The sequence below is a fragment of the Elaeis guineensis genome, chromosome 1 (genome assembly GCF_000442705.2).
Source record: "Elaeis guineensis isolate ETL-2024a chromosome 1, EG11, whole genome shotgun sequence".
NCBI lineage: Eukaryota > Viridiplantae > Streptophyta > Magnoliopsida > Arecales > Arecaceae > Elaeis > Elaeis guineensis.
Window position 1 is genome coordinate 145,520,654 of NC_025993.2, and position 12,707 is coordinate 145,533,360.

A 12,707-nucleotide genomic window follows, 5' to 3' on the forward strand; every position below is an offset into this window, starting at 1 on the left:
CATTCATTTTTTTCAAATAAAAGTATAAAGGGTATTATGAAAAATTTAGATAATTTTAGCAACTTATGCTGGCAAGTAGTAATGTAAAAAAATATGGGTAATAGATTTTGAAACCACTTCTCTATACATAAAAAAATATTGATAAATTATTTTCTAATGTAAATATTGTCTAAAAAATATTTATCTAAAAAAATATAGATTCTTAGATAAATTTTTTATCCCCAAAAGGATGAATTCTAAGCAACACCTAGCTTTATATAGTTAGAATTGGTAGCTGGGATCAACATCCATCACTCAGTAAATTTTGTGAGAAGTGACTTATTAAATATCTGATCAGAAAAACTAAAAGTAAGAGATAATTCAATCTAAAGCATTTTTTTAATTAACACAAGATAAGAAGGTTACAAATATTCCATGGATAGTGATAATAGGATGAGTTGGAAAAAAAAGAAATAAATTGATCAAAGTACCATAATAAAAAATATATTTTATATCATTTCACATGTTAACTGAGGAAAAAAAATTGAAAAACTTTCTTGATTTCCAAACAAGAAATAAAAGATCTTTCTGATTAAGAAAAGTTAGGATTTCATATAACCTTCTCAATGGGAACTTCATAGCACTTGCACAAGACAACTGTTATTCTAGAATCAAGGTAGTTGATCTTTGAAGTGCCAAGTGCTACTGTCTTCAAATCCTCTTTGATTATTTTTTCCCAGCTTCATCTTATCTACTATTGCATCGATTTGTGCCAACTTCTTCTCTAACATGAAAGTTAAGTGATATATAAGAAGGCACAGTATGTGCTAGAAGATTTAAAAATTAAGATTGTATTGAAATTTTTACGCTTCAAAGGACAAGTTCTTATTCGATTTTCCTTTCGCATCTTTTAATGGAGGCTTGCGTTACTTGGCTTTACTAAAATGCACCTTCAATTAATTCCTCATGTTGAGTCTACAAATTATTAGGAGTAGAGTTGGATAAGCACAAAGAAACACATAGGAGGTTGCAAGTAGTATTGAAGAGTAAGGGAAGAGGTCCTAATCAGCAAAAGTGAACAAAACCTTTAGGTCATCTATCTTCTCATTCAATCTTGATATTTGAGCATCTAGATTTTGAGACACTCCACTGATGATCGCATATAATTGCAAGCTGCAAGGTAATGTAAATAATGAAGAGAAAGTCTTTATCCACCATAGGCAGTGTAATAAAATTGAGGTGAAGCGCACCATCCAATTGCATTATAGCACGTAGGGTACTGAATGATTGGATAGTATTTAATGCTGCGTAGCTTTTTTTCCTCCAAGTTTTAGTGATGAAAATGTTCTTTCCTCTGTAGAACAAAGAAGAAACAATATTATTACTTCCTGATGTCTTGTATAATTTTTTATGAATATTTATGACATCCTAATTTATATATATGACTTTCAAAATAATATATATGGCTTTCTGATATTTTGTATAATTTTTTATAAATATATATGACACCATTAACAATATATATGACTTCTGATATTATTAACAATCTATATGACTTTCTATTAATATATATGACATCCTGAATAATATATATAATTTTTTAATATCTTATATAATTTTTTGTGAATACATATGGCATTCTGAACAATATATATAATTTTTTATAAATATATATAATATTTTAAATAATATATATAGCTTTCTAATACTTTATATGACTTTTCGTTAATATATATGACATCTTAAATAATATATATATATGATTTTTTATAAATATATATAATATTTTGAATAATATATATAACTTTATAATACCTTATATGACTTTCTGTTGATCATATAAAGTATCAGAAAGTCATATATATTGTTCAAAATATTATATATACTCACATAAAATCATATAAGACATTAGAAAGTCATATATATTGTTCAGAATATCGTATATATTCATAGCAAGTCATATATATTATTTAGAATATAATATATATTCATAGAAAGTCATATAAGATGTTAGAATGCTATATATATAATTCAGAATATCATATATATTATTCAGAATATCATAAAGATATAGAAAATCATATATATTATTCAGAACGTCATATATATTCATAGAAAATCATACAAGATATCAAAAAATAATAATACTATTTTTTTTATTTTATAGAGAGAAAGATATTTTGTTACTGAAAATTAGAGAAAAAAAAGCTGAGCAGCATTAAATATCTATCCCATCTAAGTGTGCTACGTGTTCCAATATTATTAGGTGGTGCATAAAGAATTACTCAAATAATGAAATTCATGACTCAATATCAAAGTTGATGTTCAGTTTGACAAACAAAAAATCTGTCATTACCTCTTTGTTTGCATGCTGATAAACAGCAATCTTTTCGGAAAGTTTACCATCCTTTATCTCTTTGTATAACTGTTAGATGGCAAAATCAAATCAACCAAACTTAAAGAAACAGTCTTATAGCTGTTATTCACATTAATATTGATATAAACTATGAAAATGTAGCATTAATTGCAGCCTTGCATCTGGGATGTCAAGATTTAGTAAATCTATAGCATTATTAATTTGTAGCCTTGCAGCTCAAGCCATAGTCCAGCTTTTCTCCAATAAAAATTTATGATGTTAGTAGCAATTAGGCTTATCTCATGCAATATGCATGCTTGTACTGAAATCTCCCACAAATTTCTCCTGAACCCTTCACAGGCTACCACATTTTTTAGTGATAAAAAGGATAACTGACATGAATTTTTTTTAAAAAAAAGAAGATCTATCAATACCATCAAATGATAAGAAGATTTCCATCATTTTTGATACAGGTCTCATCAATCTAGAAAATTCAGAAAGAAATCAAATAGTCTTCATACTACATTGTCTCGAGAACTTTGAGATAATTGAAAGTCCCCCAATTGAAAGCAACCTTGAAAGATCTTCATGTTATGATCACTTTGTACATACATGTAAAGAATTACGTGCATGCTCATATTGTGGTGCATTCAACGGAAAAAATTTTTCTTCGTAAGCAATCTTACAAAACAAGCTAAGATGGAGTAGACTAATGTTCATCAAAATTGCTTCAACAGCCTCTCCATTACCATCTCATCCAAGGTAATTGAAGCATTACAGGTCAGGAAGACTTTAGCATTTAGAGCAAGCATGAGTTCTTTCAGATGAGCATTAAGCTTATTCGTGTCCAACAGGTCAAAAAGGTCATTTCCATCGTCCTTTTTTTCTCCATTATGCTTTCTTGCTATTGAATTACAAAGAGTACTCGGAAAAAATGATGTTGGATAGACTGTACATAAAAAGAAATGGAGTTCAATGCATTCATCAGTTCGTAACTCTCCAATTGCTCTATATATAGATAGGTAACTCAACTTCCACTGTATTGAAATATCTGATAAAATATTTACCAAGAAACTCAAACTGACAAATGAAAAATAAAGCAATGTCAAACCATGCAGATGAACAAATGAATTGGCAGTGAGATGTATATACTCAAACCTCATTCTATCTGTATTTTATTTTATGGAACTAACAAGATATTCTCCACGTTTAAAGTACAGCAACCAACAGTGTCAGCCTCATCATCATCCTGCAAAGGAAAAAAGAAAGAGAATGAAAATTGCATGTGAAAGATTTTTAACATATGATGCTAGCACAATCAGCTATTTCAGCCAAACAAATATGTTATGTGTTGGCCTGGGAATATTTGTATAGGATCATATATTTTGCTGGAATTTCACTGACTAGGTAAAGGAAAAGAAATAGAATGAAGAACAACTTCAGATAAGGGCAAGTGGTACAATAAAAGTAGACTATGAACCACTAGAAAACAATATGAAGAATCTCAAGCTACACTAATTATATGACATGATTGGTGCTCATTATTAAGATCATCATATTATTACCTCATGAACATGTCAAGGGATTAGTTAACTATGCACCGCAAAAAGACCATTGTGGGATTCAGAAAGGTTAAGTAAATCCTAAGAAATTCTAGTTACTCACAACTATTAAAAAATTAATATAAACTTGATTGAAATGCTTTGGGTTTGGAGTTGTGTAGAAATCAAAGTATTAATGTGTATGTTTTCTAGGAGTCAAAATAGATGAAAAGTGTAATAGTCATCTTCATTATGATTTGTGGTTAATACAGAAGTGTAATAGTAATTTTGAATTTTATAAATAGATGTACAAGAATGAAAGTGAAGAAGCAAGATTGAAGAAAATCTGAGTTTTAGAGTATTATAGAAACTTGTTCTTCCAAATTATCTCTATCTTTTTGAGTGTCCACCATATTTTCATTAGTTTAGTTGCCAACAAGTTGGTATCAAAGCAAGATCATGGCTACTAGAGTGCTTCCCATTCCTCATCTTGCTAACAACTTTGAGAATTAGAGTATTCAAATGAAGGTATTATTTGGCTCCCAAGATATTTGGGAGACTATAGAGAAAGGGTATGTTGAGCCCCAAGATGAGTACAATATCACAACGAACCAAAAGACAACAATTGCAGAGCTTCGGAAGAAAGATAAAAAGGCTCTGTTCTTCATTTACCAAGGCCTAGACGGGGCCACATTTGAGAAGGTTTATAATGCTACCAACTCCAAGTAAGCATGAGAGATCTTACAAAATTGTTACAAAGGTGTAGAAAAGGTAAAGAAGATTCGCCTCTAAACTTTGAGAGGTAAATTTGAAGCTTTGCAAATAAAAGAGTCTGAAGTTGTGTCGGACTATTTCACAAGGGTGTTGACCATTGTGAACTAATTGACGAGGAACGGTGAGACACTTGATGACAATCGGATCATGAAAAAAATCCTACGATCCTTAGACCACAAATTTGATTATGTTGTGGCAGCTATTGAAAAGTCCAAAGACTTGGACACTATAACGGTGGATGAGCTTATGGGTTCACTTCATGCCTATGAGCAAAGAATACTAAAAAGAAGATAAAAGCCATTAGAGTAAGTTCTATAAAGCAAGGCTCTTGGTCAATGACAAGGAGGAGTCAAGAGGTGAAAGTAGTCAAATAAGCCACGGCTATGGCCAAAGACGTGATCATGGTAGAGACCGAGGTGGAGCCTATGGTCATGATAGAGGCCATGGTGGCCATAATAATATTGAGAAAGACAACCAAAATCATGGAGGAAGAGAACAAAGAGGTAGAGGCTGAAGGTACGACAAGGGTTAAGTTTAATGTTATAATTGCAATAAGTTTGGACATTACTCTTTTGAGTGTTACTTTAATCAATTTAATCAAGTTCATGAGAAAGCCAATTATGCCAAAAAAAATGATAGAGATGATGTGCTTTTACTAGCACGAAAAGGAGGAGATGCTACCAATCAAAATATGTGGTTCTTGAACTCCGGTGCAAGTAATCACATGTTGGGATACAAAGAAATCTTCATGGAGCTTGATAAATTGGTGACTGGCCATGTCTTATTTGGAGATTCTTCCAAAGTAAAAGTGAAGTGCATTGGTAAGATACTTATTCAATTCAAAGATAGAAGCCAACAGTTTATTTTCAATGTCTATTATGTGCTTGATATAAAAAACAACATTCTTAGTATTGGGCAACTCTTAGAGAGAAGATTTGATATGCAACTGAAAGAAGAAAGCTTCTATCTAAGAAAACAAAACAAACTGATTGCTCATGTTCCTATATCAAATAACTGTATGTTTGTGCTAAATATAAATCATGTTATTGCTAAATATCTAAGTGCATATATGAAGAATGTTTCTTGACTTTGGCATTAGAGGTTCGAACATGTAAATTTCGGTGCTCTAAAGCTTCTTTCAAGTAAGAGAATGATGAATGGGCTGCCTTATATTAATGCCTCTAATAATATATATGAGGGGTGTATTCTTGGCAAACACCTGAGGAGCTTTTCAAAGAAGTCTTACAACAAAGTAAAAATACCACTTCAACTTATCCACACCAACATTTACGGATTGATCACTCCAAGTTCATTTGGAGATCATTGTTATTTTCTAACTTTATTGATGATTTCAGCAAAAAAATATGGGTGTACCTCTTGAAGAAGAAGTCAGAAGCATTTCAAGCTTTCAAAGAGTTTAAAGCTTTGGTGGAGACTCAAAGTAACTATATCATCAAGGCGTTGCGATCAAATCGTAGAGGAGAATTCACATCCAAAGAGTTTGAAGTTTTTTGTAAATCTCATGGTATTTGAAGACCCTTGCTCGCACCATACTCAGCTCAACAAAATGACATTGTGAAAAGAAAAAATCAGACTATACTTAACTTGATCTGAAGCATGCTTAAAATAAAGGAGATGCTGAAGGAGTTTTGGGACGAGGCCATCAATTGTGTAGTTTACTTGCTTAATAGATGCCCTACAAAAAATTTGGAAGGGATAACACTGCAAGAAGCATGGAGTGGTTACAAGCCCGATATCTCTCATTTGAAGGTGTTTGAGTGCATAGCGTATATACATATTCTAGATCAAAGGAAAAGCAAGTTAGATGATAAAAGCTTGTCATGCATCGATCTTCATTGGTTACAATGAAAAATCCAAAGCCTACAAACTCTATGAACTAAAGGAGAAAAAAGTCATTGTAAGTTGAGATGTAGAGTTTCAAGAAGACAACATTTGAAATTGGAGTACTAATATGGTGATGATACTAGATGAAGAGCAAATTAAAGAGTAAACTAGAGAGCCAATACCATCTTCATCTCCTACTTCATCGGATAAAGATGATTCAACACCACTAAAAATAAGGAGCATTTAAGATTTATATCAGATGACAACTCCTTTAAATCTTATTTGTCTTTTTGCTAATGAAGAAATAAATTTTTTTGAAGATGCTATTAAAGATGAGAAGTGGAGGAAAACCATGAATGAGGAGATAAAAATCATAGAGAAAAATGAGACATGAGAGCTCACTTCTCTACCAAGAGGGCTTGAATTGATTGGAGTAAAGTGGATTTACAAAGTCAAGAAGAATATGTAGGGTGAAGTAAAGAAATACAAAGTATGACTTATGGCTAAAGACTAGAAGCAAAAGGTCGGGATTGACTACGAGGAGGTTTTTTGCTCCTATTGCTCGAATGGAGACCATTCGCTTGGTGATTTCTCTGACGGTTCAAAATAAATGAAAGATTTTTCAACTTGATGTCAAATTAATTTTTCTTAATGGCTACTTGAATGAAGAAGTGTACATTGAGCAACTTTAAGATTATGTCAGAAGTGGGCAAGAAGACAAAGTATTGAAATTAAAAAAAGGTGCTCTACGGTTTGAAACAAGCACTTAGAGCTTGAAACTCAAGAATTGATATATATTTCAAGGATAATAGTTTTGTTCAATGCCTCTATAAACAAGCTCTCTATGTCAAAAAGAAGGATGGGAACATATTACTTGTCTTATTGTATATTGATGATCTTATCTTCACCGATAATTCTATACAATTGATCAAAGAATTCAAGCAAGCAATGGAGAAAAAATTTGAAATGACTGACATAGGACTTATGCCCTATTTTCTTGGCTTAGAGGTGAATCAAAGAAAATGAGATTTTTCTTTCCCAAGAGCACCATGCAAAAAAAATGGTTAAAACGTTCAAGATGGAAGATTACAATCCTATTAGCACACTGATGGATTGTGGTGCAAAATTGTCCAAGAGTGATGAAGACAAGGTGATAGATCCTACACTCTACAAAAGCTTGGTAGGATCTTGAGGTAGCTGACATGTATAAGACCAGACATACTATATGGTATTGATTTGTTGAGTCGATTCATGAAGGAACCAAAATCATCTCATTAGAAGGCGGCTAAGAGAATCCTATGTTACATTTAAGGTACTCTAATTAAACTTTGGCTTATCCTATTCTCACTCTAACAATTTTCAATTTGAAGGCTACTCTGATAGTGATTGGGATGGAGACTCTTAGATCATCAAAAAAAGTACTTTCGGATTTGTATTTTTCATGAGTGATACGACATTCTCATGGATATCAAAGAAGCAATCGATTATTACTCTCTTAACTTGTGAAGCTGAATATATTGCGGTATTTTTATGTGTTAGTCATGCAATATAGCTATGGAGCTTGCTAAAGGAGATTAATTTTGATCAAAATAAAGCTACCCAAATTTATATTGACAACAAATCAGCAATTACTTTGGGAAAGAATCCGATTTATCATCAAAAGAGCAAACATATAGATGTTCGCTTTCATTCAATCCAAGAGCATGTGAAGAATAAAGATGTGGAGCTTATTTATATGAGACTCATGATGAAGTTGCGGACATTTTCACTAAACTATTTGGAGTTGATCTCTTCAATAAATTCAAAGGTCTACTTGGGATGGAAGATGGAAGATAATTAAGTTTAAGAGGGGGTGTTGAAAAATTAATGTAAACTTAATTGAAATGCTTTGAGTCTAGAGTTGTGTAGAAATCAAAGTGTTAATGTGTATATGTTTTAGGAGTCAAAGTACTTAGAAGTGTAATAGTCATCTTCATTATGAGTTGTGGTTAATGTAGAATAGCCATTTTGAATTCTATAAATTGATGTATGGGAATGAAAGTGAAGAAGCAAGATTGAAGAAAATCTAAGTTTTAAAGTGTTATAGAAACTTATTCTTCCAAATTGCCTCTATCCTTTTGAGTGTCCACTATATTTTCATTAGTTTAGTTGCCAACAACAATAACAATCTAGATCTAGAGAAGATGCCCAACAACTTCAATGTAACATGAGATTTTGAACACTACTTGAACAATTTGATGATCATAGCTCACAGTAAGATAGATTATTAATTCATATATAAACTAGGAGGTGCACATACGAACAGCCATATTGCAATTTGTTAAAGCAATTATGGATATGTTGCAAGTGAAAATTCTGTTGAAGAATCTGTAATTGCATCTCCGATTATATGATGGTGCATGCAATCTGCTTTTCTGTTTAATGCAAATTCCAAACACTTTGCACCAATAAAGTGGTTTTTCTACATATATGATGCTCAACAGATTTAGAGCAGCTATCGTGATTTAATAGAACCCTGACAGGCTGCCTAAGGGCAATAGGTAATGGAAGAAAAATAAGCTAACGATATATCTTATAGAATATGTGAATTTTCAAGTTTCTCAATATTGGCTTGGATGGCTCGGACGGCAGGTTAATTTGAAATAAAATGTTTTGACATGCTTAAGAACAATATTCCGGTTTTCTAGCACAAATAGCGAATAATGATGAAAATATCTGGGTTCCCATCATGTTATTCATCATAAACTTCTGCTTTACTGGCTGCGTCTCCATTCAAAAACAATGCTAATTTGGATTATCTGTTAATTTACTTTGATCATCCTCTCCTACTGCTTTAGCACCATCAATATTACGGACAATCATGTCCATGTTCTCGCTTGATATCTGTCTCCTGTCCCATCCGGAAGCACAACAAACATGCTCGATACGCTTTAACAAGTCTTCAGGGACTAATCATCAGACTGGGTCCTCCTGTTTGCAGAAGCAGCTGCAGCAGAAGAAACCTAGCCGCAGAGATAATGTCTTTGGCAATGCCCTGTAAAATCACATGTTATTTAGTCAAATCCAGTGTGTCTTATTGCCTCATCCTAGTTTCTTTTATTGTCTTCATCTTTCTATGCTCTTCCATCTCTCCCTAATGCTAGGCAAGAATGAGCAATTATAGCAGAATTACAAATTACACAGTGAGTTGGTATACCTGCAGGCAGAGAAGTTGAGCTAGCACTTTGAATCAACTTTGAAATAGGAGTCTCTATAGATTAACTCTTGTGCACAGAAAGCTATCTTTCCTAAATGGGCAATTCTTCAGAATATATATTCCTCATATAAACTGAAGATATGAGAGTGTCTTCACCGAATCTTTTATTTCATAAACCTGTTAGATTGCAATCGCTAACCTTCTCACCCATTTCATGGCTGTATCTTTGATTTTCTATGTTATTCTCACCCTCCTGCTTCTCTCTTTGTATGTATTCACTTCTTTTAATAAAACGGACGGGTAGTATTTCGCTACGTCCCATTCCCATAAAAATATTAAAAGAAAAAAAACCGTCTCAATAGTAGGCAGCAACATTTGTGCCCGCCTAAACCAATTTGTTGTACATTAATTGAGAAATACATCTTCATATTTATTGTGGCTGAAGACATGGTCATGGAAAGTGATGAACAAGGGGCCTAAAAATACAAGTTGATTTGTTGAACAGGTTGTCTATTTGTATGCAAGATCACATTATATATCCATCGCCAGGTCCATCAGCTCCCCAAAAAAATAAATAAATCAGAGATGTCACGGCTTCTATAATTAAGTATGAGCAATTAAAGTTGATTATCACCTTTCAAGATGAGAAGCATTTATCTTCTAAATTGTGGGTTCTCTGAGAATGTACGTCTTTAAGAAGATTAATAAGATAGGCAAGAAAAAAAGAGCCATAATAACATAATCCTATATCAGTCCACTATGTTCTTTTATTTCAGTGGACTAATTTTAATTTCAGTCACAAATTAAATGTCCAGGCGATATATCCATTCCAATTCTCATTTCAATTTATTTCAATTCTGATTCCAATTTTACTTCCAATCGCGGACAAAATACACCATGAATGATTTGCAAGAATGTGGAGCTCAGGGTTGTACTCAGTTGAACTTATTGAACGAGTAGAAATGTGGAAATGGCACTGATTTTTAGTATATTTTGGACATGCATGTATCCTGTTTCCAATGGCAGGCATAGCGGGAAGGAGCTGACGTTGTGGAATTAATATGATAGCACAAGAATTTCAAAGGATAAAGAAAGCAAGAAGAGGAGTGGAGGGCATTTGCTGATGTATTGTAAGAAGAGGAGTGGAGGGCATTTGCTGATGTATTGTAATGATGAACACTTGCATCCGTTTGACTTTAATTTATCCACCAACAAGTGAAAGAAATAGCTAGTCAAAAATGCGGCACTCAGGAATCCCAAGAGAGAAGGGCATGTGAAAGGATTTTCCCTTTTTTCTTTTCTTTTTCTCTCTGGGGGAGGTAAACGGAGGAAGGATATTGTCGATCTTAGCCGCAATTTGCTGCAACTTGATATGCAAATAAACAAGGAATCGTCCCTTCCAACTACATCGACTAAATGCCTGAGCTGACACATATATCATATATAATTATATTGGAGGCCACTAAGCTATCTAGATCGATATTTATATTTCATGTCGTGATGGGGCGCACTAATGGCCGGGAGTATCTCCCAACTACATGATGGGACACCTCTTCTCCGCTTGCACACGCTTGTAAATGCGACCAGCTTACCTCTACTTCCGCTGTTCCCTCTTTCAAATATAAATTTGGAAGGAGATCTTATGGCTCTTCTCACCTCACTCCTATCCATCTTCAAGTCAGCAGGGAGAGATGGCTTCTAAGGCTTTGCTTGTGTTTGGTGTTCTCTTGGTAGCAGCTCTCCTTGTCTCCTCGGAGGTGGCAGCTCGGGAGCTGGGTGAGGAAACCCGTGAGTTTTGCAAACTTTCCTCACACGTTATCCCTCAATCAATCCTTTACATATTCTTCCTGTATATGGCAACCAGGCTGGTGTTCTATATGGTCTATTTGCTGCCCTAGGTTTCATACAAGGGTGAGATGTTATGCAGTGTATTATTAAATCCAAGATTGCACCTAGCCTATTTCCTTTCAGAAAATCTTTCAAGGAAGCCTTTTTCGTTAACTTATACAGCTGATTATTTGCTGCAATACTTGATTAAGAGCAAACCAAGATCACATGAATCACTCGGGCATGCTATAGCAATAGGTCATGCAGTCATACACAAGTCAAATGACCACCTTATGGAGATCACTCATGAAGACATGCATGCAGATGTCAACTAACTAATATCTAGATGGATGTCAACAGCTTCTCCCAAGATTGACCAATAAATATATAATGGACTAATTACATATAGTTCATGTTTAATATTATAAATTAATCGTTAAGGGACAGCATGCAAATGATTAATTTACCATCGTGATCTCATGCTCCATGCAGATCATGAGAAGAAAACGGACGAGGCTGGCGTTCAAGACGAGAGGTATGGTGGGTACCCTGGCGGCGGTTACCGTGGCGGCGGTTCTGGCTATCCGGGGCATGGCTATCCTGGCTATGGATATCCGGGGCGTGGCTACCCCGGCCGTGGTGGATACTGTCGCTACCGGTGCTGCCGCCGTGGATACTATGGCGGTTGCCAGTGCTGTTCTCACCCTGATGAGATCCCCGACCCTGAATACCTGCCTGAGGTGCAGAACTAGGAAGACTTTATTGCATGCATGTTAATGGACGCTAAGTATGTTGCTTTGTGTTGGGTATGGTTTCTAATTAAGTGTTTTCTTATGGAGAGAATAAACGGTTGTATCTGCCTGAGAGGGAGGAGAGCTCTGTGTCCTCCTGATCCCGATGCTTCACAACCTATCTTGTAGCTCATGTCGTAATGATAATGTCATGGTGTTGTGCTTCAAGCTGTGTTCTTCACTTGTTTTTTTGGAATTATTTTGTCTTTGGGAATGAGTAGAGCCAATCAGGATCCTCTGCGATGCGCACACAACACTGCAGAATATGATACAATCATGAAAGATGTCCACCATCAAAAGATGGATGATCATCAAACAGTATATGCTGTGTGTAACCGATCTATACTTGTGGACTCCTCATTTGATGGCCGACCATCTACTGATGGCAACCATCCATC

General features: G+C 34.2%; 1 protein-coding gene and 1 pseudogene across 1 annotated transcript; one reads left to right on the forward strand and one right to left on the reverse strand.

Moving 5' to 3' along the window:
• Positions 1–261: 261 nt before the first annotated feature.
• Positions 262–4,289, reverse strand: LOC105039027 (DNA topoisomerase 1 alpha-like; annotated as a pseudogene).
• A 7,032-nt stretch (positions 4,290–11,321) lies between these two features.
• Positions 11,322–12,477, forward strand: LOC105038958 (glycine-rich protein-like). The gene is made up of 2 exons (XM_010914901.3): positions 11,322–11,479; positions 12,011–12,477. The coding sequence occupies exons 1-2, from the start codon at positions 11,383–11,385 to the stop codon at positions 12,268–12,270; spliced, it is 357 nt and encodes a 118-aa protein (XP_010913203.1). The 5' UTR covers positions 11,322–11,382; the 3' UTR covers positions 12,271–12,477.
• Positions 12,478–12,707: the final 230 nt, after the last annotated feature.